The following is a 25,866-nucleotide window of genomic DNA, read 5'->3' as shown; positions in this document are numbered from 1 at the left end:
CCCAAACTGCCCTTCGGGCACCTCACTCTCCCCAGAGCTCGCCCCTTTGGGTGTCACGCCCTCGCTCCCCCCTCGCACCTCCCTCCATCCTTCCCCCGCGCGCTCTCCCCGCTCCGCTCCCGCCCGGCCCCGCCCGCCGCCCCACGCCCTCTCCCCGCCCCGCCGCCGCCTCCGCCGCTCCCCCCTTCCGTGCCCGGCCGGCGGCGGCGCCCGCCCCATGCGCCGCTGCTGCCCGGCGCTCTGCATCGCCGGCACCGCCATCGGCGCCACCGCCATCGGCGCCACCGCCACCATCGCCCCCGTCCCCGTCCCGCCCGCCGCCGTGTCCCGCCCGCCGCTGCTGGTGCTGGTGCTGCTGCAGCGCCGCCCCGCGCCGCCCGCCCCCGCGGCCCCGCCGCACAAGATGGCGGCCGGAGGGAGCGGCGGCGGCCCCGGCGGCCTCTCCTCCTCCTGCCCGCAGCCGCCACCGCCCCCGCCGGGCAACGGGGCCGCGGCCGCCGCCTGCACCAACGGCGCGCCCGCCTCGCCGCCCGGCCTCACCTACAACCAGAGCGGCGCCGCCGCCAACCCGCCGCCGGCCGGCGGAGGCGCGGGGGGCCCGGCAGCGGCGGCGGCGGGGGCGGCGGGGGCGGCCGGCGGGGCGGGCGGTGCCGGCGGGGCGCTGCAGCGGGAGCCGGTGTACAACTGGCAGGCGACGAAGCCGACGGTGCAGGAGCGGTTCGCGTTCCTCTTCAACAACGAGGTGCTCAGCGACGTGCACTTCCTGGTGGGGAAGGGCCGCGGCTCGCAGCGCATCCCGGCGCACAGGTGGGGCGGGGGGTCCCGTGCGCGGGGAGCGGGGAGTGCGGGGGCTGCGGGTCAGGGCGGGGGGTCCCGGTGGCCCTGGGCCTCGGGAGGGTCGCGGGGGGGCGGCCCGATGACCTTGCGGGATGGGGGGGTCCTCTCACCCCTCCCTCCCCCCCGTTGCTCCTCAGGGAATTGCCTCCTCTTATCTCCCAAAACTGCCCCTCAGGGATCGCCCCTCACCCTCCTCGGGGATCACCCGCTCATCCCCCAAACTGCCCCTCAGGGATTGCTCCCGTCGCCCCCCCCACATTGCTCCTCAGGAAAATGCCTTCTTATCCTCAGAACTGCCCCCCAGGCACGGTCTCTCATCTTCTTCAGGGATCGTCCTTCATCCCCCAAACTGCCCCTCGGAGATGCCCCAGGAGGGCCACGGCTTGGGTGTGGGGGCTCCCCTGCACCCTCGGGGGGTGATGCCCCGGCAGGGAGGGGGGTACAGGGGTACAGGGTTTGGGTTTGGTGCAGGGTTTGGGCTGCTGTGCCTCCTTCGTGAGGGGAGAAAGTGGGACTGGAAAACTGCATCCCACATTTTATCCCCTTGCTTGGGGATACGCCCCCGGGTCCGGAGTGTGGGACCCGCAGTTTGCTCTCCAGCACCCTGAGAGGTGACTCTGGCCCTGTCGTGGTTAGTCAGTGTCACCTCAAATCTGTCCCAGTGTCGAGTCTCTCCTGACGGTCCCTGCCCGAGGATGGGTCTGGTGTTTTGGGGTGAAAGTGTTTTCCCTGGAGGGATGGTGTGAGTGGGGCAGGCACAGTGCAGAAAACCCCAAATCCCTGGATCTCGCTTGGAAATAATCCTTGGTTTTGTGGGTAGTGGAGGTGAGGAGGAACAGTCTCCCAGACTGCCTGATCCCTCCTGACAGGGGGAGGGATCAGGGAGAGCATCGGGGGTGGAAAGGGCAATGATTTGAGAGCCCAAATTTCTGCCACAACATTTTGTTTTTAAAATAACCTTTATTGAATCTTTCCCGAAGCCTTGTATTTTGGGGGTCAATGCACTGCTATAAAGAGCCGTGTTGAGAACGACACCTGAGCCTGAGGAACCCCTCGAGTTTAACGCTTAAGGCCGAGCTGCCATTTAGGAGTTTGCAGCTCAGGGGAGCTGGGACTCGCCTCCACCTGGATGATGCAGAACTGATGTGGCTGATTGACACTGGGCTGGCTCCTTGAGGGAGGGAGCTCTGGAGGATCCATGTGTGCCACCCACTCCCCACCGCCCCGGGAAGGGCCTCCTGAGCAAGAGCTGTTCACTCAGAGACAGGACCTGCTTTAATTGGGGTGAGGGAGGGTCCTTGGTGTACCTGGAAGTGCTGTTTGGCAAAGTGAGCATTGCTCCAAACATCTCCAAACTATCACATTTCTCCTGAGCGCTCCTGTTCCTGGAAGTTCCCCCTTCAGATTTCCCCTTTTCTCTCGCTTTCAGAACAAACCACGCTTGTTCCAGGCTGGTTTGAGCGTTCAGGGTGTCAGCTCTGCTCTCTTATAATTTGAAGCTTAATTAGTATTTGAGTAAGCTTGCTCCTGTCCTGACAACTAGGCTTGCTGGGTGGGGAGGGGCAATGTTCAGCCCAGAGATAAATGGAAAATAAATGAAGCTTTAAAATAATAATAGTAATAATAAAAAAATTGGCCCCAAAGTGAGATGCTGCTTAATTGCTCTGAAATCCATCTGGTGCTCTGGGTGGTAAGGGTAGAATGGAGTGTGTCATGCCGTGCCATCCCACCTAAGGATTCTATGGATCTGAGTAAAACTCACCCGTGTGATGTTATGGTTGGGATATCCTGGTGATTCGTGAAACACCGTGGTTATTTCAGAAACAAGAGAGCTTAAAATAAAACCACCCAGACCCCTTCTGTGCTCAGAAGCCCAGAAGCAGCAGCCCCAGCAGCCCCACAGCAGAAGATGCTTTGCGCTGGAATTGAGTTGCTGGATTTGATTTGAGAGGCACCGTTTGGCTTCAGTGACCAGGGCTGGTGTTGAGTGTCTGAAATCATAAAATCATGGAATCACAGAGTTGTTAAGGTTGGAAAAGATGTTTAAGATCGTCCAGTCCAACTGTCAACCCAGCACCATGTTCACCACTAACCCACATCCCCACGTTTTTTTTTGGACACTCCCAGGAGTGGTGACTCCACCGCTTCCCTGGGCAGCCTGTGCCATTGCTTCACAACCCTTTCTCTGAAGAAATTTTCCCTAATATCCAATCTAAACCTCCCCTGGCACAATAGTACACAGCTCTCAGGGAAGTGTTTCTGCAGCCTGGTTTTCCTGTGCCAGTTTTCAGACCAGACTGTGTCCCAGGTGTGGCTGCAGGAGAAACAGATCCTCAACAGGGTTCTTGGACAGCCCCTCGTGGTGCCTTGAGGAGCTGGACTGCAACATCCTCCCTGTCATCTTCCATCCAGCTGCACGGGGTGTCAGGAGGGCTTTGGCAGCAGACTGGATAGCACAAGGAATCTGAGGGACACAGTCCTGTGGGAGCTGGGGATTGCTGGTGCAGGGGGTTGCTGGTGCAGGGGGTTGCTGGGGGTGGAGGTGCAGGGGATTGCTGGCCAGGCTGCTCTGGGATGGAGCAGAGCAGGGGTGCAGTGTGTGCAGGTTGAGGTGTTTCTGTGTGCTGAGCAGGCGTGGGCAATGTTGTCCACACGTGGTGGTGCAGGGAGGAGGTTTCTGACACAGCTGGAGCTTCAGGTGTGTTTCTGAGCGAGCCCGGCACGTTCAGTTAATGGCTTTAATCTGAGGGGAGATTTAGATTAGAAATCAGGAAGGAATTCTTCTCTATGAGGATGGGAAGGCCCTGGCACTGGTTTCCCAGAGCAGCTGTGGCTGCCCCATCCCTGGAAGTGTCCAAGGCCAGGCTGGATCAAAGGAGCAACCTGGGCTGGTGGAAGGTGTCCCTGCCCATGGCAGGAGAGGGGACTGGATGGACTTTAAAGTCCCTTCCAACCCAAACCAATCTGGGATCCTGTGGCTCAGCAGTTCATATCAAGCTGCAGAGACAGACAGTAGAAACCTCGCAGAGCAACTATGAGCAAACCTTCATTTTGTGTGTGAAAGCTCAGTTTGTAAATGGTGTAAGCGCCTCTGCTGGGTTGAACTGAATGTTCTCCTGTCCAAGCATCTGCAGCCCTGAGAAGATCAGATGTTGTCCATCTTCAGGAGGCTCCAGACCCTGTGGAAGTTCCTTGCCTGCCCTGGGACAGGCTCTATCTCTGAGCCTTGAGCTCGTTCCCTCTTGCTGCTGAATCAGCCATGAAGAAGGTGGAATGGCCTTAATTTTTTTCCACGTCAAGGCCAGGCCTGGAAGCCTCACAGTGCCGACGTGGCCAAGGTCAGCACACTGATTAGGCCCAGCAGGGAGGGGAGAAGGGGTTTTTTTTCCTTCCAGATCTGCTTCATCAAGCACGACATCAATGAGATTAGAAATGTCTAAACCTCGTCACCCAGGAGCTGCATGGGTGTCATAATGAAGCTTGTTAATTGGCCAGAAAACAGGGCCTGAAAGGGAGCAGGGCAAGTGTGTGGTGATGCAGCCCTGTGTGTGCTCCAGCCTGGGAGATCTACAGCTTGGGAACAGCCTGAGTAGGATTCTGGCTGCTGTTTCCAGGAGTCTCTTCTGAGCTCATCCTGTCTTTTCTTGGACCCTTATTAACTCTCAGTGCCTGCAGCACCGTGTGCTGAGGTGTCCCACAGCTCAGCTCCTGTGCAGGGCTGTTCCTGGGGGCTTCTGAACCTGCCTCCTGCTCCTTTCCCCAGGCTCTCCATCCTCTGCAGCCAGCAGATGATCATCATTCATTAACCTCTCCTCACCCATGGTCTCACTGAGCTCTGTTCTTGTGCCAGCTCCTCTGGAACAGATATTTTAAGGTTTCTGTGCAGAGGAGCGGATGGAGGAGGGAGGTGGCACAGCAGTGGTGGGGTTGTTGTGGTTCCTGAGTGGTTTCTTGTATTGTTGGTGTTACCATAGTGCCTGGAGAGGGAGCAGGAGTGGGGGGTGTGCACATCAAACCAGGTGACAGGTGGAGGTGCCAAGGTGAACATGAAGCAGTGAAGATTTTGGGTAGGAACCATCCTTCTTTGGATCAGCTTTGGATCCTTGTGGAGCCAACTCAAACTATTAACCTCATGGGAGTTCCTGTGACTTGCTGCTGAAAGTCAGTGTGCTTTGACTCTTCCACATGCAGAGGGAATGATGAGAGATCAGGTGTTGCTTTCTTGCTTCTTTTGCTGTGTTCTGCTGATTTCTCTGCATCCTTTCAGGAGCCCACCTTGTTTTGGCCACCAGAGTGTTTTAAAATAACCCTCTGTTGAATTCTCCCATCTGAAGCAAACCCCATCTCTTCCTCCTGCAGACCTGCATGGTTGGGGAAGGCTGTTGGATTGTGCATCCCTGCTTTTCCTGGAGTGTCTTTAGAGCAGCTCCAAATGTTCCTTTCAGCACAACTAAGAAAACACTCTGAAGACAGAGGGATTTTTTTTAATATTAGTTGTGCTCTCTTACTGTTTTAAGAGAACTTCAAATGTGGAGCCCTGTGTTTCTCTGGCCCCTCCTGGGATCCCGTTAGGGCTCGGCCGTTTACAAAATCTGACTGATTTGTCCCGGAGTGAAAGGAAAGCAAACATTTGAGAGGTTTTTTTAAATGAATGCCCTTTTCAAATAGCTTTGAAAGCTCCTGCTCATTGAGGACCTGTCCTGTGCTGGCTGTGAAGATGAAAATTGGAGAGTTCCATTAATATATGTTAATTTTGGGTAGCGAACAAAGCTCGTGATTGTCCCGCCACCATCACTGCTCTTGGAGGGACAAGGATTTTTGTTTCATCTGGCAGTTCTGGTATTCTGGTTTTTATTTGTTCTTGACGTTTTTCTTGAGGCTTGTTTGATGGAAATATGTGTGTTGTACTTTTTTGTAGCCGCTGTGGTTTGTGCCCAGCTCCCTGAACCCGTCAGGAACAACACAACCAGCTCAGCAGCCAGACTCTGTCACAGCACACAAGCCTGGCACATCCATGGGGCTTCACTCCATTGTGTCCATGGGAAGCCTCCTCTGGATGGCAGGGGAGTGAAAAGCGAGAAAATGAAAAATGTTGTTTAAATGGAAATTTCCTGCTTTTCAAAGGTCATTTCGTACTAAATCTGACTGGAATTCCCCTTTAGTGTTGGACTTTCCTTGGGCTACAGGTGCTGGAGGTTTTTGCCTTGTGCCTGCTGTCCTGTATGGATTTCTGCCCACAGTTCTTGATCCTTCTCCGTGGAAGTGGGCATTAAACTGCTGCAGCAAGAGCCTGGAATGTTCCAGCTCCTTCCTTTTCCTAGCTGGTGGAGAAGTTGTTGCAGTCACCTTCTGCTTCCCCACACCTGTAGCCAGGGCTGGGTTTGACTTCAGGGAGCTGTGGGATTGCAGACATCAGGAGTAAGATTAATTTTCTGGCAAAAACTCACCCCTGTATTTTCAAGCAGTGAAGGTTCTCAGAATGGCTTTTTTCAGTCCTAGAGCAGGAACAGCAGCTTAAACTTACACAGGCCCCCCAGAAGCCCAGGTCTGGGCTTTCTCCTAAAGCAGGAGCTGGTGTTTAGCAGGGAGGGAATTATCTTGTTCTCATGGGAGTGCTGGAATACAGCTTTTGGTCTCAAACCTGGTTTGTGGAAATTCCTGCTTCCAGTTTCTTCAGGGCCAGTAACTTGTCTCTCCCCAGGAACTACCACATGAACTCCCAGCAGTGTGGGAGGGTCAGTGTGCACCCCAGGGTGGGGGTTTGCTCTGCCCTCTGGGCCAAGTCTGGAGCAGGTTTTGCAGGGCTGGAGGCAGCAACATGGCCAGGGAAGGCTCCTTTTGGGCCCACAGCTCCCAGTTCTGCTGCCAGGGCAATGTCATGTGTTGGGAGCTTGCCCTGCTGTCCGCAGGGATGTGTCCCTGGGGAGGAGGAAGGAGGATGGAGGTTGTCTGGTGACAGGTTTCCAGTGGGTGACTGTGGGGAATTGCACCACGACTTGGGCTCTGGAAGAACTTGAATTCGTGAACTTTGCTCTTTTTTAGCTTCTCAGCCTCGGGGCAGTCTGTAGCCTGCTGCAAAGCAGCCACGTGTATTCTGTTCCATGATGCCCAAAATCTGGCCTTTGGGGACCTTTTGCTGTGCTGTGTCCCGGGACAGGGCTCAGAAGGGAGTTCCTTGCAGCTTTGGTGCTTTGCAGTGGAGGAACAGCCAGCCTGGCACTCCCTGCTCTTGCAAAACACTTTTGCTTCAGCTCTAGGAACAATTTGCTTTCCCTGAGGGTGGCTTTGGGCATTAGCAGCAAGCCTGGGATTTTTTTTTTTGTTTTTAAATACCTCTGATTTAACATCAGGTTTTCGTTCCTTTGTCTTTCCTCTCCAGGTTTGTGCTGGCTGTGGGCAGTGCTGTCTTCGATGCCATGTTTAATGGTGGCATGGCCACAACCTCCACAGAGATTGAGCTGCCTGACGTGGAGCCTGCTGCCTTCCTAGCCCTGCTCAAGTAAGCTGCTCCTAAAGTACAGGAAAACTGGGAAGCAGTGGACTTACTGTGGAAAAAACAATTTCTAGTGAAAGCAAGGAGCTATTTTGTAGAGTGGAGATGGTTGACTTTCTGAATAAAATGCCCCTTTGGTCTGTTCAAGGGTTGATGCTGGTGTTAAATCTCTCTTTTCTGGGTAAAAGTCACTAGACTTTTACTATTTTTGTGCTACTGCACAAATATATATATATATATAAAAATATCAGCCATTATCTCCTAAATTATTGTTCATTAATTGGTTTGATTTGATCCAAATCAAATTCTGATCAAATTCTTTGGGAGAAGAGGGGAAAAGGAAAAGTGATCCTCTGTAAGTTACAAATACTTGGAGCCTGTTTGGGTTATGAGCAAGTTCTAACAGGTAAGCAGGAGTATAAAATTCATGTCAGCCATTCCATGTGGTTTCACCCTTTGTGTGGGATTTATTCCTCTTTTGGAGAGCTGGATTGGAATTTACATTTCCAGTGTGTGTTTCTGGGGAAGGAGGAGGAGGAAGGGGCTGGAACATCCTATTCACTAATTCCTTTAAGCTTGGCTGGTGCTGTACAACATCCACCAGCAATCCTGAATGGATGCTGGAAAGGCATTGTCCTGGTTCTATAGGATTTCTGTAACCTACTTCCAGGGGTTTCCAGTCCTGTGCTCTTGACACGTTCCCTGCTTGCTTCCCATTGGGAACAGTGACTATATATAGCTCTGGCACACTTTTTGCTTTACCTTCAGACAGTGCCTGTGCTATCTGAGAATATTTTAAAATTGATCTTGGCTGGAATGAAAGGCCAGAAATAATTGGGAGCCCTGAGCCCCCTCCCCTCTGGCTCCCTTTGAATCAGACAGCAGCACGTGGGGAATCCCTCTCATTGGTGTGTGACTGTCAGGCAGGTGGATCTCTGGAGGGCAGGGTTAGTGACTATCTTTAAATCTTAGGGAGGCTCAAATAGCAAGTGAATTAGAGGCAAAAGGCACGTTGTTTCCCTGAGATTTCAGCACTTGGTTAAACTGATTTCAGAAGAGCCCCCAAGTGATGAGTTTAGGTGGGTTTCAGCAGAAGTGGTGTCTGGGTCACCTCTGAGCCTGCAGTCCTGCAGTGCAGGAGCAGTGCCCATGGTCCAGTGACACTTGGATTGCTTAAATCTGGAATTGGAAGTGTCAGTTTTAAAGTGCTTGGAGCTGAAAGTGCCAGGGGAGGTTTGGGTGCTGCACTCCAGGAGGAGGGTGACTGAGTATTGGTGTGAACCTTCCCAGAGTGAAACCAGCCCCTCCAGACACTGATATAGAGTGGCAGCTGATCCTTACACGTGTCTCTGGACTTGGTCCAAGCCATGATCTAATGCTGTAGGATCAGGAGCTTATCCAGGGACACAGTGCCCATCCTGGAAGTTCTGCAGAAGGTCCCGTCTGGGGGCTAGATCCTGATGGTGTCTGTGGGTTAGTGGCCTTTAACAGGTCTGCAGTAACTGTGTAAGAGATCCCTTTTTATTATTGTTGTTTTCAAGGTAACCCAAGATAAGAACACTTTTGGTTGTCTGGAATTATAATCTAAATGTTCTTTTAAATTGATAGTACACTTTCTCACAGTTCAGGCCTGTCTTGTCCCTCTTAGCACACACTGTTTGGACTATTGTAAGCAGAAATACTAACACGATGCAAAAAGAAACACACAGTCATTGCAGTAAATAAATAGTTGGGTTTAGATCCACTGTGTTCCTTTAATCCTGGAATAAAAAGGATTGCTCAGTGCAAATGGGGCTGGGAGGGGATGTGTGCAAAATACATTGATGAACCTGCTGCTGCTATTGACAGATGCTCTGGAGCAGCACAAAAGCTGCTTTCAGCAGAGAGAGTGCTTCCCTTCCTGTGAATCTCGCTGTTTATGCTTCCCTGAATGGCATCCTGGCCCTCTGTGGCTGGAGGAGCAGGAGTTCCACTGCTGCAGATGGGAATCCTGCCTGGCATCCCGCTGGAAAAGCCCTCCAGGAGCAGCGGCCACACAATGTGCTGCTGTGTCCCCTTCAGAGAAATGCAGGAGGAGAACTGGCTGGAGTTTCCCAAATATCCCATGGAACAGGAGTGCCAAGCACAGTGAACACACTTAATCTCTGCTTTGTGCCTTTAAGATCCTGACTGGCAAATGCTCCACTGGTTAAAGGGGAAACAGTGAACAAAAACCATCCATGGGCTGCTCAGTCTGGAGAAGGGAAGGTTTTGGGGAGACCTTTGAGGCCCTTCCAGTGCCTAAAGGGGCTCCAGGAGAGCTGGAGAAGGACTTTGGACAAGAGTCTGGAGGGACAGGACAAGGGGGAATGGCTTGACTCTGACACAGGGCAGGGTTAGGTGGGATATTGGGAAGGGATTGTTGGCTGTGAGGGTGGGGAGGCCCTGGCACAGGTTGCCCAGAGCAGCTGTGGCTGCCCCATCCCTGGGAGTGTCCAAGGCCAGGTTGGACAGGGCTTGGAGCCACCTGGGCTAGTGGAAGGTGTCCCTGCCCATGGCAGGGGGTGGCACTGGATGGGCTTTAAGGTCCCTTCCAACCCAAACCAGTCTGGGATTCTCTGATTAGGACTAACACCAGTGTGTCACTGGTTCCACTGAGCTCAGCCTGTTGGTTCCTGCTCTCTCTGGTCAGTGTGCTCAGGTGTGAGGGAGCACAGTCAGGTTGCCTTTGTTTTTCCATGGAGTATGAATGTACTTCCTTGTTTTGGCCTGGCAGGGAAGGCTGTGCTTTGCTTCAACATGGCAGCCTTTGTTTCTCATTGCAATTAACTCTTGTTTTTCATTGCAATTAACTCTTGTTTTTCGTTGCAATTGACTCTTGTTTTTCATTGTAATTAACTCTTGCTTTATGCTGAGGTCACACTGTGAGCTGTACTTAACACCTCTGCGATGAAATGGAATGGTTTGATCCATAAAATGATGAGGAGAAAGTGAGGTGCAGTGGGTGGGTATGTTTGAGTGCTTCTGAGTGCTTCTGAATTAGTACTGTAAGATGGAGCTCCTCTTCTGAAGGGAGGGTTGGATTTTTGTCCTAACTGAACAGCCAAAATTGTGAATTTTAAGGGGTGCACTTGGCCAGAGACTGTTCTAGCCTGGTGTAAGTGGAGGGTCAGAGCTCACTGGATGGAAGGCAGTTCAAGGTGCTCCAGTGGGTGTCCCAGCTATTGAAAGTTACACTGTAAAGTGTCTGTTACAAAAAAAAAAAGTGAAGAAGCTTCTCCTTGGTAAACCAGAGTCAGCGGAAAGGATGTGAAACCCTTCCCTCTCCCTGGTGTAGGAAATGGGGCCAGGATGGCAGGCAGAGGCACAAACATGTTTTTTCTGAGTTGCAGGGGTTTTACTCTGTTACCTCAGTCCACCACAGTGATGTTTGTTTGCCTGTTTCAGATTTCTTTACTCAGACGAAGTTCAGATTGGACCAGAGACTGTTATGACAACACTTTACACAGCTAAAAAATATGCAGTTCCAGCCCTGGAAGCTCATTGTGTGGAGTTCCTGAAAAAAAACCTCCGAGCAGACAACGCCTTCATGCTGTTAACACAGGTGAGTCTGGGGTCGTTTGCCTGGAGGGAGGTCCAGCACAGCAGGAAAACGGGAATTTTCCGAGTGTTACGAAGTTGGTCATCCCAAATGGAGCAGTTCTGGGTCAGTTGGAATTCTTCCTCACAGGAGTCCAGAGCTGATGAGCAGGTTCTTGCAAGGAGCAATAAAATACAGCAAATCTTGCTGCTCTTTCAGACCTTTGTTTTGCTGTGGCAGGTGATTCCTTCCAGAGTGTGAACTGGGCATGGAGTTAACAAGGTGGAGAGAGCTCATCTGCCAGGAAGAAAAGTGGGATGAGAGGATTTCCCTGTGTTACAGGTTCAGGACTGGTGTGCTCTCAGTGCTGTGTGTGGCTGCTCAGCCATTCCTTGGAGAGGACTTCTGTGCAGCACTTCCCCTGAAGTGGAAGAAAAAGCAACTTTTTCATGAGTGCTTTGGTTGATTTTCCTCAGAGAGGAGTGAGGTGCTCTCTTCCTCAGCCTGTCCCTGCTCACCCTCCTGCACTGCAGGCACAGACCTGCAGTGTCCTTGGCTCTCTGTGGGACCAGCTGCACATCCTCTTGCCCCTGTGCCTGATCTGTTCTGTGAGGGTTGGGCTCCTCCATCCTCCATTGGACTCTTGAAGCAGCAAACTAGAAGACAGTGTTTACAACTTTGCTCCTTTTGGAGAAGATCAGGCTTTGTGTGCAGGTTGATTAAATGAGAATCCTTCCCGTTTCCCAGCCCCACTTTTCCCTGTGTGCTGGCAGCTGGTGGCACCCACAGTGCTGTGCCCTGTGTGGCAGTGTCTGTGGCACTGCACCCTGCCCTGGGTGCTGTAGGAACAGGGAACACAGGCATTATGTCTTTCCTTTCTGGAATGGGCTGACTGGACTCGCCCTGGAGGGATATTCCTGATCAGCCAGCTCAGGAAAGCTGCCACGGAGTCTGATGTGAAACAAACCTTGCAGAGTTGTTTTCCCAGCTGCCCTGAGTTGGGAACCAGCACACTGAGGTGGTCTGGCTCTGAGGGGTTGCCCTGACTTGCCCAGCATTCCTGTCTGCTGGATTCCCCCCCGTGTCAGGAGTCCCAGTGTCTCTCTGGCTGTAGGCACCGTGTTGGTGGCAGTGCTACACCAGCAGTTTTGCAGATATTGAGGCAGTGTCAGCCCAAAGCAATCACGGCTGAGCTCTTTGCTGGGGATTAGGCTGGGATTTTATTTTGAGTTTAAATATTTGGATCAAGTTCTTAAAGTAGTTCCACGTCACGTTGCTGTTGTAGACACTCGTCACTGCTTGGATTCAGCTCCTGCTGCAACACACCACGTCCCTCCTCACACATCCTCTTTAACTTGGCCCTTTTCCACCTGCCATAAACAGGTGAGGCAGCTCCAGGACGTGGGGGAAATCCACCCTGCACTTCCCAGAGGAACATTCAGGACTTAAAGGCTCTTGCTTGGGCAGTGGCAGCCAGGTCTGCCCTCCCATCTGATGTGTGGTAGGACAATCGTAACTCCTTGGCTGCAGCTCTCCTGTTCTTTGGATTCAGCAGCTGCAGTCTCAAAGATCAGGAGCTGTTGGCCAAGAGCTGGGAGGAGATCTTCCCTGGGGGCTGCAGTTTTGGGGAGATCCCTCACACTAACCTTTGCCTTGTGAGGTTTGGAGGTGTCAGCTTTTGGGGCTGTTCTTTCTGCGGGGATATTTTGTTGTGGCTTGCTCAGTCTCTGCACCCAAGTTTGCAGCTTTGGCAAGGTAATATCTAGGTTCATGGGGACTTCCTTACAGGTCACAAAGGTCCTTCTTTGGTGAAAGAGGAAGGTGCCCTTGTTTTTCAGGTGCCAAAACCAAGATACTGCCTGGCACTGAGGCAGCTGAGATGCCAGATGGGGAAAGGTTTTCCTTTTGTTTGTGACTCATCCATTGTGATTGATGATCAGTGGTGACTCTCATCTAGTTTATGTTCACCATTGCTCTATATCAAGTCTCTAAGAGATTTGAGGCTGATGTGCTTTGGGAAACGTGTTGGTGTCTCCATGACTGGCTGTAGGAGGCACCTCACTGAAGGGATCTGTTCTCACAGTGCTCTTGGGTCTGGACCTTCAGTGTGACAATCTGCCTGTTTTCTGCTCTTACTGCATCAAATCAACAGCTTGCACAGTAAATTACAGACCTGAGACAGATCTTGTACAAGGCATTGCCCAACAGCCTTAAGGTCATGGACCTGAGATCAGAGAGCCCCAATCCCCCTCTGGTGTCCCTGCCCCGTGTGCTGGTCCAGCAGCTGTGTCACCAACAGCATCTCCAGCAACTGCTGATCTCTGGCAGAAATATCAGTGGCAAGCAGCCTTTCTAATTGATTGTACCCCGTGGGGGACCATGACCCTCTTCCATGCCAGCCCCACATCCCAGTGTCACTTTGATCAGCAAGGAAATAACAGCTTGCCTGGAGCTGCTGTGGGGGAGAGCTCTGTGGGCGTAGTGGGAGTGCTCACGTGTCAGAAGAGCCACTACAGTAGTAAAGTCTGAGTCAGTCACAGCTCTTGGTGCCAGGAGTGGAAGGCACTGGCAGAGCTCCAGCCCCAGGAGCAGGTGACGACTGCTGAACCCTCCCTGGGCCCTGAGAAAATACAGTTTTTTCAGCTCTCTGCACCTGAGGTCTTGGCATCAGAGCTTGGCCTTGCTGAGCTCTGCAGCCCATGAGCAAGGGTCCAGCAGAAGCTGCTCAAAGGTGCCTTCTGAGTGGTGGAATTCCCAGCCCAAAACACGAGTTTTAACCCTTGTCTGTGGCAGTGAGTTCAAGTCCCAGTGTATTCTTGTTAGGTGTGATGTCAGGGCAGTTCCTTCCTGAATAGCAAAACCAAAGCACTGGAAGTAAGAGGTCATTCAGTGATTTTTGGGTGTTCCAGCTCATCTTCTGCTTATGCTGGGCATGGGGTTGGTAACACATGGCAGTGCAGGGTGATCTGCAGTGGCAGCACTGAAGCTGGGCAGAGAAATTCTGAGCAACTCTCCGAGCTGTGTGCAGGCTTTGCTTGGAATAGTAGCCTATTTTGGGGAGAATCCTTTAAGGTGACTGGATTAGAGTGGCTGTTTCTGTGCAAAACATGGAAATGCAGTAAGCAGGCTGTGTCCCCCCCGGGGCTGCAGGTCTCCCTGGGACACAGACACTGTGTTTTTGCTAACACAGGAGATCAGTGTGGCAGTTCTTACAGAATAAGCTGTCTCTGCATATTCCTAGAGTGAGCAGGCCTGGAGTCACCGGGCAGAGCTTTATTCTAACTATAAAAATGATGTAAAAGTTGCCCCTGCTCAGCTGACATGGTCAGTATGGTGCTGAAAGTACAATTGGTGCCTGCACCGATGCAGTGCTGGAACAAAGACGTGCCTGGAGACATGCACAGCTGAGCCAGAGCTGCTGCCAAACAGCAGAATTTTCTGGGGTTTGCCTTGTCATGCTTAACTGCTTGTGAAAGGCCCAGTGGATTCCTGGTGCAGTCAGGCATGGGATTGCTGATGGAGATGGGCTCTGGCAGGGGAAGGGGGTGCTGATGCAAACTTTGAAATGCTGTTTGTGTTGGTCCCCTGAGCAGGCCCGGCTGTTCGATGAGCCCCAGCTGGCCAGCCTGTGCCTGGAGAACATTGACAAGAACACCTCAGACGCCATCAATGCAGAGGGGTTCACAGACATCGACCTGGGTAAGCTCTGCTCCCCCTCCCCGCCCTGCTTTCATAACCGGCTTGTCTCCAGAGTTGTCACAGGTTGGTTCTTGGCACTCTGGGGCTCTGCTGTTCTGGAGCAATCTGTTGAACAGTCGCTGGCATGAAGTGGCTGGAGACAGGGCATGTGCCAAAGAGCTTGCTGGCTTGCCTGCAGAAATACCCTGGAATCTGCTTACTTTGGTGCAACTCGAGTTTTCTGGGCATGACACAAAGCCCATTTCCTGTGTTGATGTTGGCAGGTTTTGGGTGGGCGTAACTTGCCTTTTTTTGTGCAGTTGGCTTCGTTCCCCAAGTCTTTGTCAGGTTTTGGAGTTAAAAAGGTGTTGTGTTTTTGGAACTGAGAACTGGCTGTTTTAATTATCCTCTGCAGTTTCCAAACTTGCTGGGCACAGTTAATGAACATTAAAATTCAGACTTTAACCTTGCTCTAATGAGACGGGCTGTGGAGGTAAGGCACGGGTCACCTTCTGGCTCTCAGGCTGCTCGTTTCATCCAAGTAAGTTGCAATTCATCCTCCTGCACTTGAACTAACGTGCCAATTAAATGGGCTCTGTTTGCTGCTCCAGCGAGTTCCCTGCTGATGGAATATGCAGATGAATCCCCCCGGGAGGCTGCAGGCAGCACCCGTTTGCTGGGTCGCTCCTGGTTCCCTTGGCTGCTCCCGGGGTGACGGGGTCCCTGTGTGTGTGCCTTGCAGACACCCTGGTGGCAGTGCTGGAGAGGGACACGCTGGGGATCCGGGAGGTGCGGCTCTTCAATGCCGTGGTTCGCTGGTCCGAGGCCGAGTGTCAGCGGCAGCAGCTCCAGGTGATTCCAGAGAACAAGCGGAAGGTTCTGGGCAAAGCTCTCTCCCTTATCCGCTTCCCACTGATGACTATTGAGGAGTTTGCAGCAGGTAACTGAACAGAGGCGTGTTTGGCAACCCTGGGCTTTGCTTTCTCTCGGCTGCAGAGAGTCAAGTGATGTGAAAGGGGCTTTTTCTCTGGGTATCCTGTAGGAAATCAAGTAGGAAATTATCCCCCGTTGGCCCCCATTCCACCACAATCTCCCCCATCACTCTCTCTACAGGGGGCTTCCAAGAAGGCTGGAGAGGGACTTTGGGCAAGGGCCTTGAGTGACAGAACGAGGGGGAATGGCCTTAAGCTTAGGAGAGCAGGGTTAGATGGGATTTTGGGAAGGAATTGTTCCCTGTGAGGGTGGGGAGGCCCTGGCACAGGTTGCCCAGGAAAGCTGTGGCTGCCCCATCCCTGGGAGTGTCCAAGGCCAGGCTGGACAGGAGCAACTTGGGATAGTGGAAGGTGTCCCTGGGGTTGGATGAGGTGGACTTTAAGGTCCCTTCCTGCCCAGTCCATTCTGGGATTCCATGATTCATTCCTACTGATTTACAAGATTTTCTGTGTAAATGCTGTTTCCATCCATGACCATTCCCTTGTTTTAGAGCCTGTGGTGCTCCCTTGGGAGGAGCAGAGGGATCCCAGCTGGTTGTTTGTCCTCATGGCATGGTTGGATGGTCACTGCCCCACTCACCTGACAGCAAAGTGGGGTTCACCTGCTTCCCTTTCCAAGCACTGCCAGCATTTCAGCTACACAAAGCTAATGGAGTTGCAGACAGTTGGTGTTGATTGTAGCCTGCCCCCAAAGAGGAATGGGGATGTTTCTCCCCATCCTCTGCCTGTAATACAGTGGTGAAGGCCTTGCCATTCAGAGCAGAGCTCCCCATCAGAAAAACTTGCCAAATGTCCTGTGAGCTGAAGGCTTGGTGTTGTTTAGTCTGTGTCCCAAAGCATTTTTCAAGTTTACATTCAGATCCTGCTCCACAAAGACATCTAAATCATTTAACAGTTTTCACTAAAGACTGCTTTGTTTTGTTTTCATTGCCTGCTGTCTTTGACTTCATCCTCTGGTGATTCCCCAGGGATTGGAAGCTGGCAATCAGCTGGAATAGTTTTCATGCTGAAAGACACAGTGGAGCCATTTCCAAAACTGCAGCTTGTTTTAGGCTGCAGTGCTGTGAAGGAAGGAGCAGACAGGGTCCCTGAGCAGGGCACTGCTCAGGGCTGATGGCAGCAGCTGCTCAGTCCTTCATGTCCCCGTTCCCACCTGAGGAGGGATGGTAGTAGGAAGTAACTCTGTGTTAAAGCTTGGTCCCCACAGCTGTGATGGGGCCTTAGGGATGTAGATCTCTTCAGAAACAGCCTGGTCAGGGAGGCAGATCTTTGCATTTTTCTGCAGACCTCATTTCTTGCAACCCTTCTGATTTTGTACCATTCTCTCTCTGGGAGGAATGTGTTCATTTTGGCACTTTGGGGTTGAAGCCTTTGAGCTGGGGATGCCAATGCCCTTCCCCGTGCAGTCTGTCCCAAACTGCCTCTGCCACATCTCTGTGCTTTGAGAGAAACTCAGTTTTCTTCATCCACTTTAACCTCAAAGATGAACAAAACCCCCAAACCTGAGAGGCTGCACTGATCAGCTGTTCCTTAAACAAGGGACTCCCTTGGAATTCTTTCAGCTTTGTCCTTTTTCTGAGTTTGAGTGACTCTGATTTCTGTGGTGATCACAGCAGTGACAGGAGGGGGAAACCTCTCCCCTCCTCCACCCCCTCAAAAGCCAAAAAAAAAAAGAGGAATTTTACAGCACTGGTTTCACCAGTTTATTTTATAATCTGGTATCCAACGTGGGGTTTTGAATGAAGATGTTTTAACTGGCAAATGTGTCCCTCCCTTCCCCCAGAGCAGGGAATTTGGAACGTTGAAGAAGTGAGTTGCAGCAACCTGGGATAAGTTCAGACACGATCAGTGAGGCTCATTTTTGCTGAGCAAAGTATCCAAAAGCTCATTTACCTGTGAACAGTTGACTTCCTTAAATTCTTCCTTCTCTGCCCATTGCAGCCTTGGACCATGTTTTGTCTGGGTAACATCAAGCTGGATTTAACCCACTGCAAGTAGTTTTGGACAAACAAGTAGCTGGGAATTTACTCCCCACCTGGAAGAGCACTTAATGCTGTTGTTGCTTCAGTACACAGTGGTCTTGTTTCTGTTCAAATAGAGGTTCAGAGAGGCTTTTAAACCTTAGGCTAAAATACTCATTTTTAGCTGTTTTTACTTTTGAAGCTGTTTGAAGTAGTTTGCAAAGCTTGAGTTTAGAGTCACCGAGTTGGTTGCCCAGAGCAGCTGTGGCTGCCCTGGAAGTGTCCAAGGCCAGGTTGGACAGGGTTGGAGCAACCTGGGCTAGTGGGAGGTGTCCCTGCCCATGGCAGGGGGTGGCACTGGATGGGCTTTAAGGTCCCTCCCAACCCAAACCATTCTGTGATTCCGTGATGACTTTGGAAAAACATCTTGTTACTGGAGAAAAGTTGAGAATGGGTTTCAAGTCCTGCTAAAACCCACCAGCCCTTTTCCCTGAGTCCTGCAACAAACATGCAAGATGTGGATTAAATGCCTGAGGGAAGGGGGGACTCAAAGCAGGGCATGAGCTGAACGTTTGTCTTGAGTAAAAGCACTCCTAAACCTTTTGAGTTGATGGTGAGTGGGTGACATTCCCTCTCACTGCCCCTCGTGGGCTTCCATCGTCTCAGCCATTGGAGTGGATGTTGGAAATTCCTGTCTCTTGCCAGTGTTATCATCTCCAGAGAGAGTGGAGCAAGGATTAGCTGCGTGCTTTAGGTTCTTAATCCAGTCCTAGCAGCCAGATGCAGTTGGGCTCCCCAGAGCTGGGTGCTCAGTTGCTGTTCCATGTCCGTGCTCCACGCGGAGGCTCCGTGATCCGTGACTGCTGGGTGGATAAAGGGCAGGCAGCACGTTTGTCTGGGGTTTAATGTCCTGATGCACCGGTGGAATTCCATCTCTGATGGGGCTTTGGCTCGCTCCCAGCTGCAAGTCAGGCTTGTAAATCCCATGTAAATCCCAAGGGGATCCCTTCTGGTTGTGCAGATTTGAGCACCACAGTATAAGAAGGATGTAAAGCAGTTGGAGAGTGTCCAAAAGAGGGACACGTTGTTGGGGAAGGGTCCGGAGGGGAAGGGTCTGAGGAGCAGCTGAGGGCACTCGGCTGGTTCAGCTGGAGCAGAGGAGACTGAGGGGAGACTCCTTGGGGGCTGCAGCTCCTGCCCAGGGGAGGCGGAGGGGCAGGGACTGAGCTCTGCTCTGGGACCAGGGACAGGACCCAGGGAAGGGCTGGAGCTGTGCCAGGGGGGTTGGGATGGATCTCAGGGAAAGGTTCTTCCCCCACAGGGTGCTGGGGCACTGCCCAGGCTCCCCAGGGCAGTGGGCACGGCCCCAAGGCTGCCAGAGCTCCAGGAGCGTTTGGACAACGCTCTGAGGGACAGGGTGGGATTGTTGGGGTGTCTGGGCAGGGCCAGGGGTTGGACTGGATGGACCTTGTGGATCCTTCCCAGCTCAGGATATCCCAGGATTCTGTGGTTCCACAGGGCTGACGGCATCTCCGCTCCCTCCCCTGTGCAGGGCCTGCCCAGTCGGGGATCCTGACGGACCGGGAGGTCGTGAGCCTGTTCCTGCACTTCACCGTGAACCCGAAGCCGCGGGTGGAGTTCATCGACCGGCCGCGGTGCTGCCTGCGGGGCAAGGAGTGCAGCATCAGCCGCTTCCAGCAGGTCGAGAGCCGCTGGGGGTACAGTGGGACTAGTGACAGGATCAGGTCAGCACCCTCACAGTCGTGTTCCTGAGCCCTCACCCTGCTCCAGCCCTAACCCCCCGGTCTGTGCTAGGCCCGACTGCCACCTGTAAAGTGTTTTGCTGGGTAGAAGCATCCCCTGCCTGTTGGTACCACTTTGTATCTCTATTGGCAAAGGTTTCCCACAAACAGGGCCCTGCAGCCTCTGGAAAAGGACAGAAATAAGCCCTCAGTGGCTTCCTGTAGCTGTAAGGGCATGTATGGGGTCACCAGGCTTCCCCTTGTGCCTGGGGGGACGGGGAGCCAGTGCTCCATCCCTGCTCTGTCAGAAGTGTCAGGGTGGCTTCTTGAAGCCCTGTAACCTCCCCTGTTTGAGGGAGGGGTTGGGATAAAACACTGCTGTGCTTTCTGCTGATGCCTAGTTTGTTCAGACCTGAGCTTGTGGGGAACCAGCAGAGCCCAGTCCTGGGAACAGGAATGGCAGCTGTGGCTGGCACAGGGTGCTTTTTGTGTGGCCAAGGAACGAGAGCAAGACAGGAGGGGATCAGAAAGCCTTGGTTCTTTCCTGATCTATCTTTGTCTTGGGTGGAAGGGGCCTCTCAGCAATGTTATTCTTTACAATTTTTAAGCCTTTTCATCGGTGGTTCTGTTGCCCATCACTGGAGCTGTTGGTTGGATCCTCTGATCCGATCACCCTGACAGGAGATGGGATTGGGAACTGCTGCCAGCTCCCAGCACTTCCTGCTCTCAGATCTAACGCTCAGAGACCTTTTGGAGCTTGTGTTTGACTTTAAGTTCAGCCTCTGCAGCATCAGGGTCAGCTCCAGTACAATATTCCATGCTGGCTGCACAGCAGGGGCTCCAGCCTGCCCCAGGTGTTTGTTCTGGAAACACTCAAGGCTGAAGGAGTTGGTGGATGGGTGCAGAAATGCTGTTGGCAGCTTGGCAGGTACTGGGACTTGTGCTGCTTGAGAAGGTGGAGCTGTAGTGGGTGAATATCCTTGTCTGTGCTGCCTTGGGCAGCAGGAATTCCTGTGCTCTGGAGTGATTGAATCCTAATCTCTGCTCTGGTAACTCTGGAATGCAGCAAACACTCAGCAGCATGTGAACAATTGTTCAGTGCTCAGCAGTGACATTCCCAGTGGCACTTCAGTGGTGCTGGCTGGACAGACCACCGTGGGGGTGGGCACCACTCCACACTCCCAGGCTGCCCTGCCCATGCCCTGCTGGCATTTTGGGGTGCTGATGTTTCACCACAATCTGGAAGCACTTTCTGAGCCTGGACCCTGGAGTTTGGTGATGGGATTGTGCAGGTCTGTGTTTCACATGAGCCAGCAAAATGAGGTGTGAGCTGACAGCTGGTGGTTTCTGTGGAGGGTTTCAGCCCTTGGGAAGAGTTGCACTTAAATCTGTGGTGGGTTTGATTAAATCAGAGGTGTAAAATCAACACAAGTGAAGGTATCTGTGTATCAGCCTTGCATTGAAGCAATACAGGGGTGGCAAGTTTGGGCTGACTTCCCTGCTCTGTTCCTGCAGGTTCTCAGTAAACAAAAGGATATTTGTAGTTGGGTTTGGATTATACGGATCCATACACGGGCCAACGGATTACCAAGTGAACATACAGGTAATTCTCTTTACTGCCTTAAATATCCCAGCTGCTGTAGGGACTGGCAAATGCATTTTGGTGAAGATGCAACAACATCCAAAGTTCAGAGGGGACTGTGTGTGTTCCTGGGCAGGGGGGTGGCAGATGCAGCGAGGGCCAGATGGGGCACTGGGATCAGAGGGATTATTGTGCTCGATTTTACGCAGCTCCCGTTTCACACGTCACTGCAGCATCTCCCCAGGTCTGCTCCCAGCTTTGGGAATACGTCTCAGGGAGTTGGGGGGCACTTTGGGAAGGGGCTGTGCATGTTCTCCCACCCAGAGCAGGCCAGGCTGATCCTGCTGTAGGTGGCTGCTGCAGGAATACTTGGTTCCAGGCTGCACAAATGCAGTGGAGCAGCCACGATTCCACAAGGGAGGAGCACAAAGGAATTGCTGTGCTGGATCTGTGCAGTGCCCCTGTGCAGCCCCACGTCACCAGGGCCCTGTTTGGGATGATGAGCAGGGCTGAGGGACACTCAGTTGTCTGAAGTCCATCGTGATCCTGTGCAGAGACTGGGGTGGCTCAGGGGGGTCTCTGGGTTCATGTGTCACCCCTGGCTGGGTCCCTGGAGAAAGACTGTCCCCAGGAGAGTCACCCCAGCACAGCACAGTCTGTCAGCATTTCTCCCTGCATTGCCAGGGGCTCAGCCTGGTGCCCTGAGCTCCTGGGAGAGGAGGATCCAAGCACAGTGAGCTGCCCTGCAGTGCTGGGCCAGGCAGGGGAGGAGGGGGTGTCTGGGACCCGAGTCCAGCGAGATCAGAGGTGTCAGAGCAGCTGTGGCTGCCCCAGCCCTGGAAGTGTCCAAGGCCAGGTTGGTCAGGGTTGGAGCAACCTGGGCTAGTGGAAGGTGTCCCTGCACATGGCAGGGGGTGGAGTGAGATGAGCTTTAAGGTCCCTCCTGACCCAAACCATTCCATGTCACAGCACTGATGGGGGATGTAAGAGATGGATGCAGTCGGATGGGGCTGGTCCAGGGGGGAGTCCCTGGGGCTCAGCCAGCGCAGGGACACCCCTGTGCAGGGGCAGGGCAGGCTCTGGCCATGTGCTGAGGGGCTGCCCCCTGTGTTGCAGATCATCCACACGGACAGTAACACAGTCCTGGGGCAGAACGACACCGGCTTCAGCTGCGACGGATCCTCCAACACCTTCCGTGTCATGTTCAAGGAGCCCGTGGAGATCCTGCCCAACGTCAACTACACGGCCTGTGCTACCCTAAAGGTACCCTGGGGGCTGGGGGGTGGGGGGGCAGCTGCTCAGGGCCTTCAGTGCAGCACAGACCTTGCTCTGCCTTCTTTAAGGCCTGTGGTCCAACCTTGGGGGTCGGTGTGATCCCTTACCTGGTGCTGCCATGGGCTGCTTCCCCACCAGCATTCAGAGCTGGTGTGTGACTGGTCTCACAGCACTGAGGAGGGGATGGAAGTGTTTTATGGTGTCAGTTCTGGGGGTGTGTAATCCAGAGCCAGCTGCAGTGGCCTCAAAAGGTTCATGTTCAGCTGTTGAGATCTGGTTAAATTAGTGATAAGTTCTGACAGAGAGGAGAACTGAGCTCAGAGCACCTGAGGTGCAAATCCAGGAGCAAGAGGGAGGAACTGAGGCCTCCAAAGCTCGTTGCTTCAGGCCAGGCTGTGAGGCCAAACCCCCCAGAGAGCCTGGGCAGCAGCAGGGCCCTGACCTGTTCTTGTCTCCCGTGACCCCTGCAGGGTCCAGATTCCCACTATGGAACCAAAGGACTGCGCAAAGTGATCCACGAATCCCCAACAACGGGAGCCAAAACCTGCTTCACGTTCTGTTACGCGGCTGGGAACAACAACGGCACCTCTGTGGAGGATGGACAAATCCCAGAGATCATCTTCTACACATAGTGCTGCTCCCAGCCCACCCCGGACTCGACTGTCCCCCGGCACCTCCCGAACTAAATCTCTGGCTGAGTTTGACCACACCAACTGGAGCCACACTAGCCAAAGGTCTCAGTGAAATCATTTCAAAGCTCATGTTCTGCCTTGTGCTAGTGCTGCTGCTGCTCTCAGGTGCCAGTTGAGCTGGTGTCCCGGTGCCAGCCAGGCTGGTGTCCCAGTGCCAGGCGAGCTGGTGTCCCAGTCCCATTCGTAGGTTGTCTGTGGCTTGTTGTTTCTCACCTCCTGATTAACCCTTATCTAACAACGTGCGTTTTCTTTGGACTGTAATGAATGTAGATGCTTTTCCACCAGTCAGAAGCAAGGAAATGAGTGGCTCTGGTTGTGGTTTCACTTGGCAGGAGGTCACCCTGCAGACAGGCACGGGCAGGGCTGGGGGCCCGTCCTCTGCTCCAGCTCAGCAGGCGAGGCCAGACTGTGGGGCTTGGCCAGCCCGTGCCCAGCACCTCCCTCCCTCCCTCCCTGCAGCCTCAGCACACACGGCCACCTTCAAAACTGGAGGAAAGTGGCCTCTTCCCTGAGGCTTTGCTGTTCCAGCACTACGTAGTCCTGAGGGAGACCCCAAACCCGACTACAGCCGGAGGGACCGCGGCGTTTTCCTGCTCTTCTCCCTGATCTGTGACAATCAGTTGGTGACAGCAAGGTGACCTCCCTGTGGAGTGGGAAGGGACAGGCCCTCCTGCATCCTGAGTCCCTGTGGTGCTGCTTCCAAACTCCTGCTTCAGGCACTGGGGGATGCTCAGCTCACCCCCGAGCAGCCCCAGCACAGGGCACCTGTACTGGTCATTACTGGTCAATACTGGTCGTTGCTGTGCTGGTCCTTTTCAGAGCCACCAGGGTTTGTCAGTGGAAGCAGAAGGGCACCTGCCTCACCTGTCCCCTGTTCCTGGGCACTCCTGCTGGTTCCATGTCTTTTCTCTGTTCCTGTGCATTGCTGCCCTGCCCTGGTGGGAGCAGGAAGAGGCTGGACGTGCCCCTGCCTGGTACCTGGTAACACAGCAGATGGACAAGGACGGACCAAACGGTTCAGGAAAACCTGGAATGTTCTCCGTGTCAGTGTGTGTTTGCCCAGTGCCTGTGGGGCAGGCCCAGGAGGGAGATGCAGCACTCACAACATCCCCTGTGAGCTCAGTGACCTCAAAGATGCCCCTCTGTACCCGTTCAGGGCTGGCTGCTCCCCAGAGTGGGGAAGGGGGGTGCTGCTCCTGGGGCTGCCTGAGCAGCCCCACAGTCACTGCCTGCTGGGGAAGACCACAGGACTCTTCCTGCCCTGCCCTGCAAAGGAAGCTGGAATTAAGCTCAGCTTGGCTGCAGGACTGGAACCAGCAGAGTCTGCGTGGGACTGGCCAGGGTGGTGCTGCCTCAGAGCTGAGGTTCCCCTCATGGCCCCCCTGCTCTGCTCCATCACATGAGCCCTGTCACCCTCCTGCCACAGGATTTCACTGCTGGAACTTGAAACCTGGTTGTCCTTGGCTGGTGCTCGTTTGCTGGGGAAGGGGATCCCCTCCTCTGGCTCAGTCCTGGGGCTGTGCTGGGTGCTGGGAACACCCTGCACCTCCTCCCCTGCAGCTGCCAGAGATGCCCAGAGCGTGTTCCGATCTCCAGGAACACAGTGTAAGCTGTGTCTTGTCAGCCTGACTCCAGTGGGATGGTTCTGATATGGCCAGTACTGAAAAATAATAGAAAAAAATTTAAAAAAAGAAAAAAAAAAAAAGAAGAAAACCCAAGTGGGTCCATGACTTGGTGACTGAACCTGACTGTGCAATGCAAACAGTGTTGTGAGGTGGATTCACAGCCCGGGCACCCTCGGGATGTACATAAGCTGCTCCTGCTCCTGCTGCTGCCCCTCTCCCAGAGGTGGTGGGAACATCACTGCTGGCACCCAGGGCCCCTGTTGGTGCCTTCCCCGGGGGGGCTGATCTGGGTTCTGCACCTCGAGGCATCTGGTGCAGGTGGAAATAGTGGAATGATGGAATTGGAGAGAAACAAAGCTGCGCACTCGGCTCTGGGAAGAGCAGGGTGGGGCTGGCCCTGCCCGGCCGTGGTGGTGCCCTCCCTGCTGCTCTTCCCTGGAAGCATCTGTTCTCTTATTTTGTTACGTGAGTTCTTATCCCAAATCCCACCTTCCTGCCCTCCCCCCACCGGGCAGGTCTGGCAGTGGAAGGAGAGGAGTCAAACTCTGAACTACACCCGAGCAATTTCTGTTCTTAACGGCTTTCCCCGCAGTTTGATGCAATTCTGGCTTTTGTAGATAGATGAATGTAATTCCTTGTTGGACATGCCTGTTCCCAAAGTATGAGCCATCCTGTTGTACCACGTCACCTTCCGAGCGGAGCGGGGTGTCCCCTCCGTGCTCTTGATGAATGTATCCGATGCTCTCGTTCCGTGTTCACACTCTGCTTCTGGCCAGCTTTGTGATTTGTAAATAGGAAACAATAAAGACACCCCGGTTGTCTTTATGAGGTTTCTGTGTGATCTGAGGATCTGCTGGAATATCAGAGGGAAGGAAGGTGGAGGGGGGAGTCTGTGCTGAGCTGGCTCCCCTGGCCCTTCTCCCCCAGCCCAGGGTGGGGGTCCTCAGCTTCCCTCTCCATGGGGTGTGGGATGAGCCAGATCCTTGGGCATCCCAAGGATGGGGGAGCCCAGACCTTCCGAGGATGAGGCTTTGGTGGATCCTGTGTTTGTCTGGGGGAGGGAGCAGGATGGTGCCGGGTGGGCACTCTCTGGTCTCTTTTATGACTGAATTTCTTTAACCTTAATTGAAGGGTCTTGACAATTAAATGCACTAAAAGCTGCCTCAGCCTTTGTAGGGGCAGGCCCGGGTCTGGAGGTGAAGGGCTGCTCCCTGCCATGGGATTCCCAGCAGGGAATCCTGCTGGAGCAGGGATGAGGGCTGGGATCGGCACAGCCCCTTCCTGTGTCTCCGGGGCTCTGCCCTTCGCCCGAGGGAGCAGCGGGGCCCTATTGAACGTGACCCCCCGGGCTGGGAGCAGCTTCCCACCCTTTCCTGGCTGTGCTGGAGCTCCACCCGGGCACGGGAGTGCGGGAGCGGGGACAGCCCGGC

At 53.6% G+C, this 25,866-nt stretch overlaps 1 protein-coding gene across 1 annotated transcript; it reads left to right on the top strand.

The window, feature by feature from the left end:
- The first annotated feature begins 701 nt into the window (after nt 1-701).
- BTBD2 (BTB domain containing 2) lies at nt 702-24,516 on the top strand. Its single transcript, XM_017837056.1, has 9 exons — nt 702-807; nt 7,217-7,336; nt 10,757-10,913; nt 14,483-14,588; nt 15,310-15,507; nt 19,073-19,265; nt 20,778-20,865; nt 21,961-22,107; nt 22,590-24,516. Exons 2-9 carry the CDS (start codon nt 7,254-7,256, stop codon nt 22,749-22,751), a joined length of 1,134 nt encoding a protein of 377 aa, XP_017692545.1. The 5' UTR covers nt 702-807; nt 7,217-7,253; the 3' UTR covers nt 22,752-24,516.
- Nucleotides 24,517-25,866: the final 1,350 nt, after the last annotated feature.

Source organism: Lepidothrix coronata, unplaced genomic scaffold (assembly GCF_001604755.1).
Source record: "Lepidothrix coronata isolate B3197 unplaced genomic scaffold, Lepidothrix_coronata-1.0 Scaffold290, whole genome shotgun sequence".
In the NCBI taxonomy this organism is placed as follows: Eukaryota; Metazoa; Chordata; class Aves; order Passeriformes; family Pipridae; genus Lepidothrix; species Lepidothrix coronata.
Note: the sequence above shows the minus strand (reverse complement) of the source record. Positions and strands in the feature narration are given on the sequence as shown.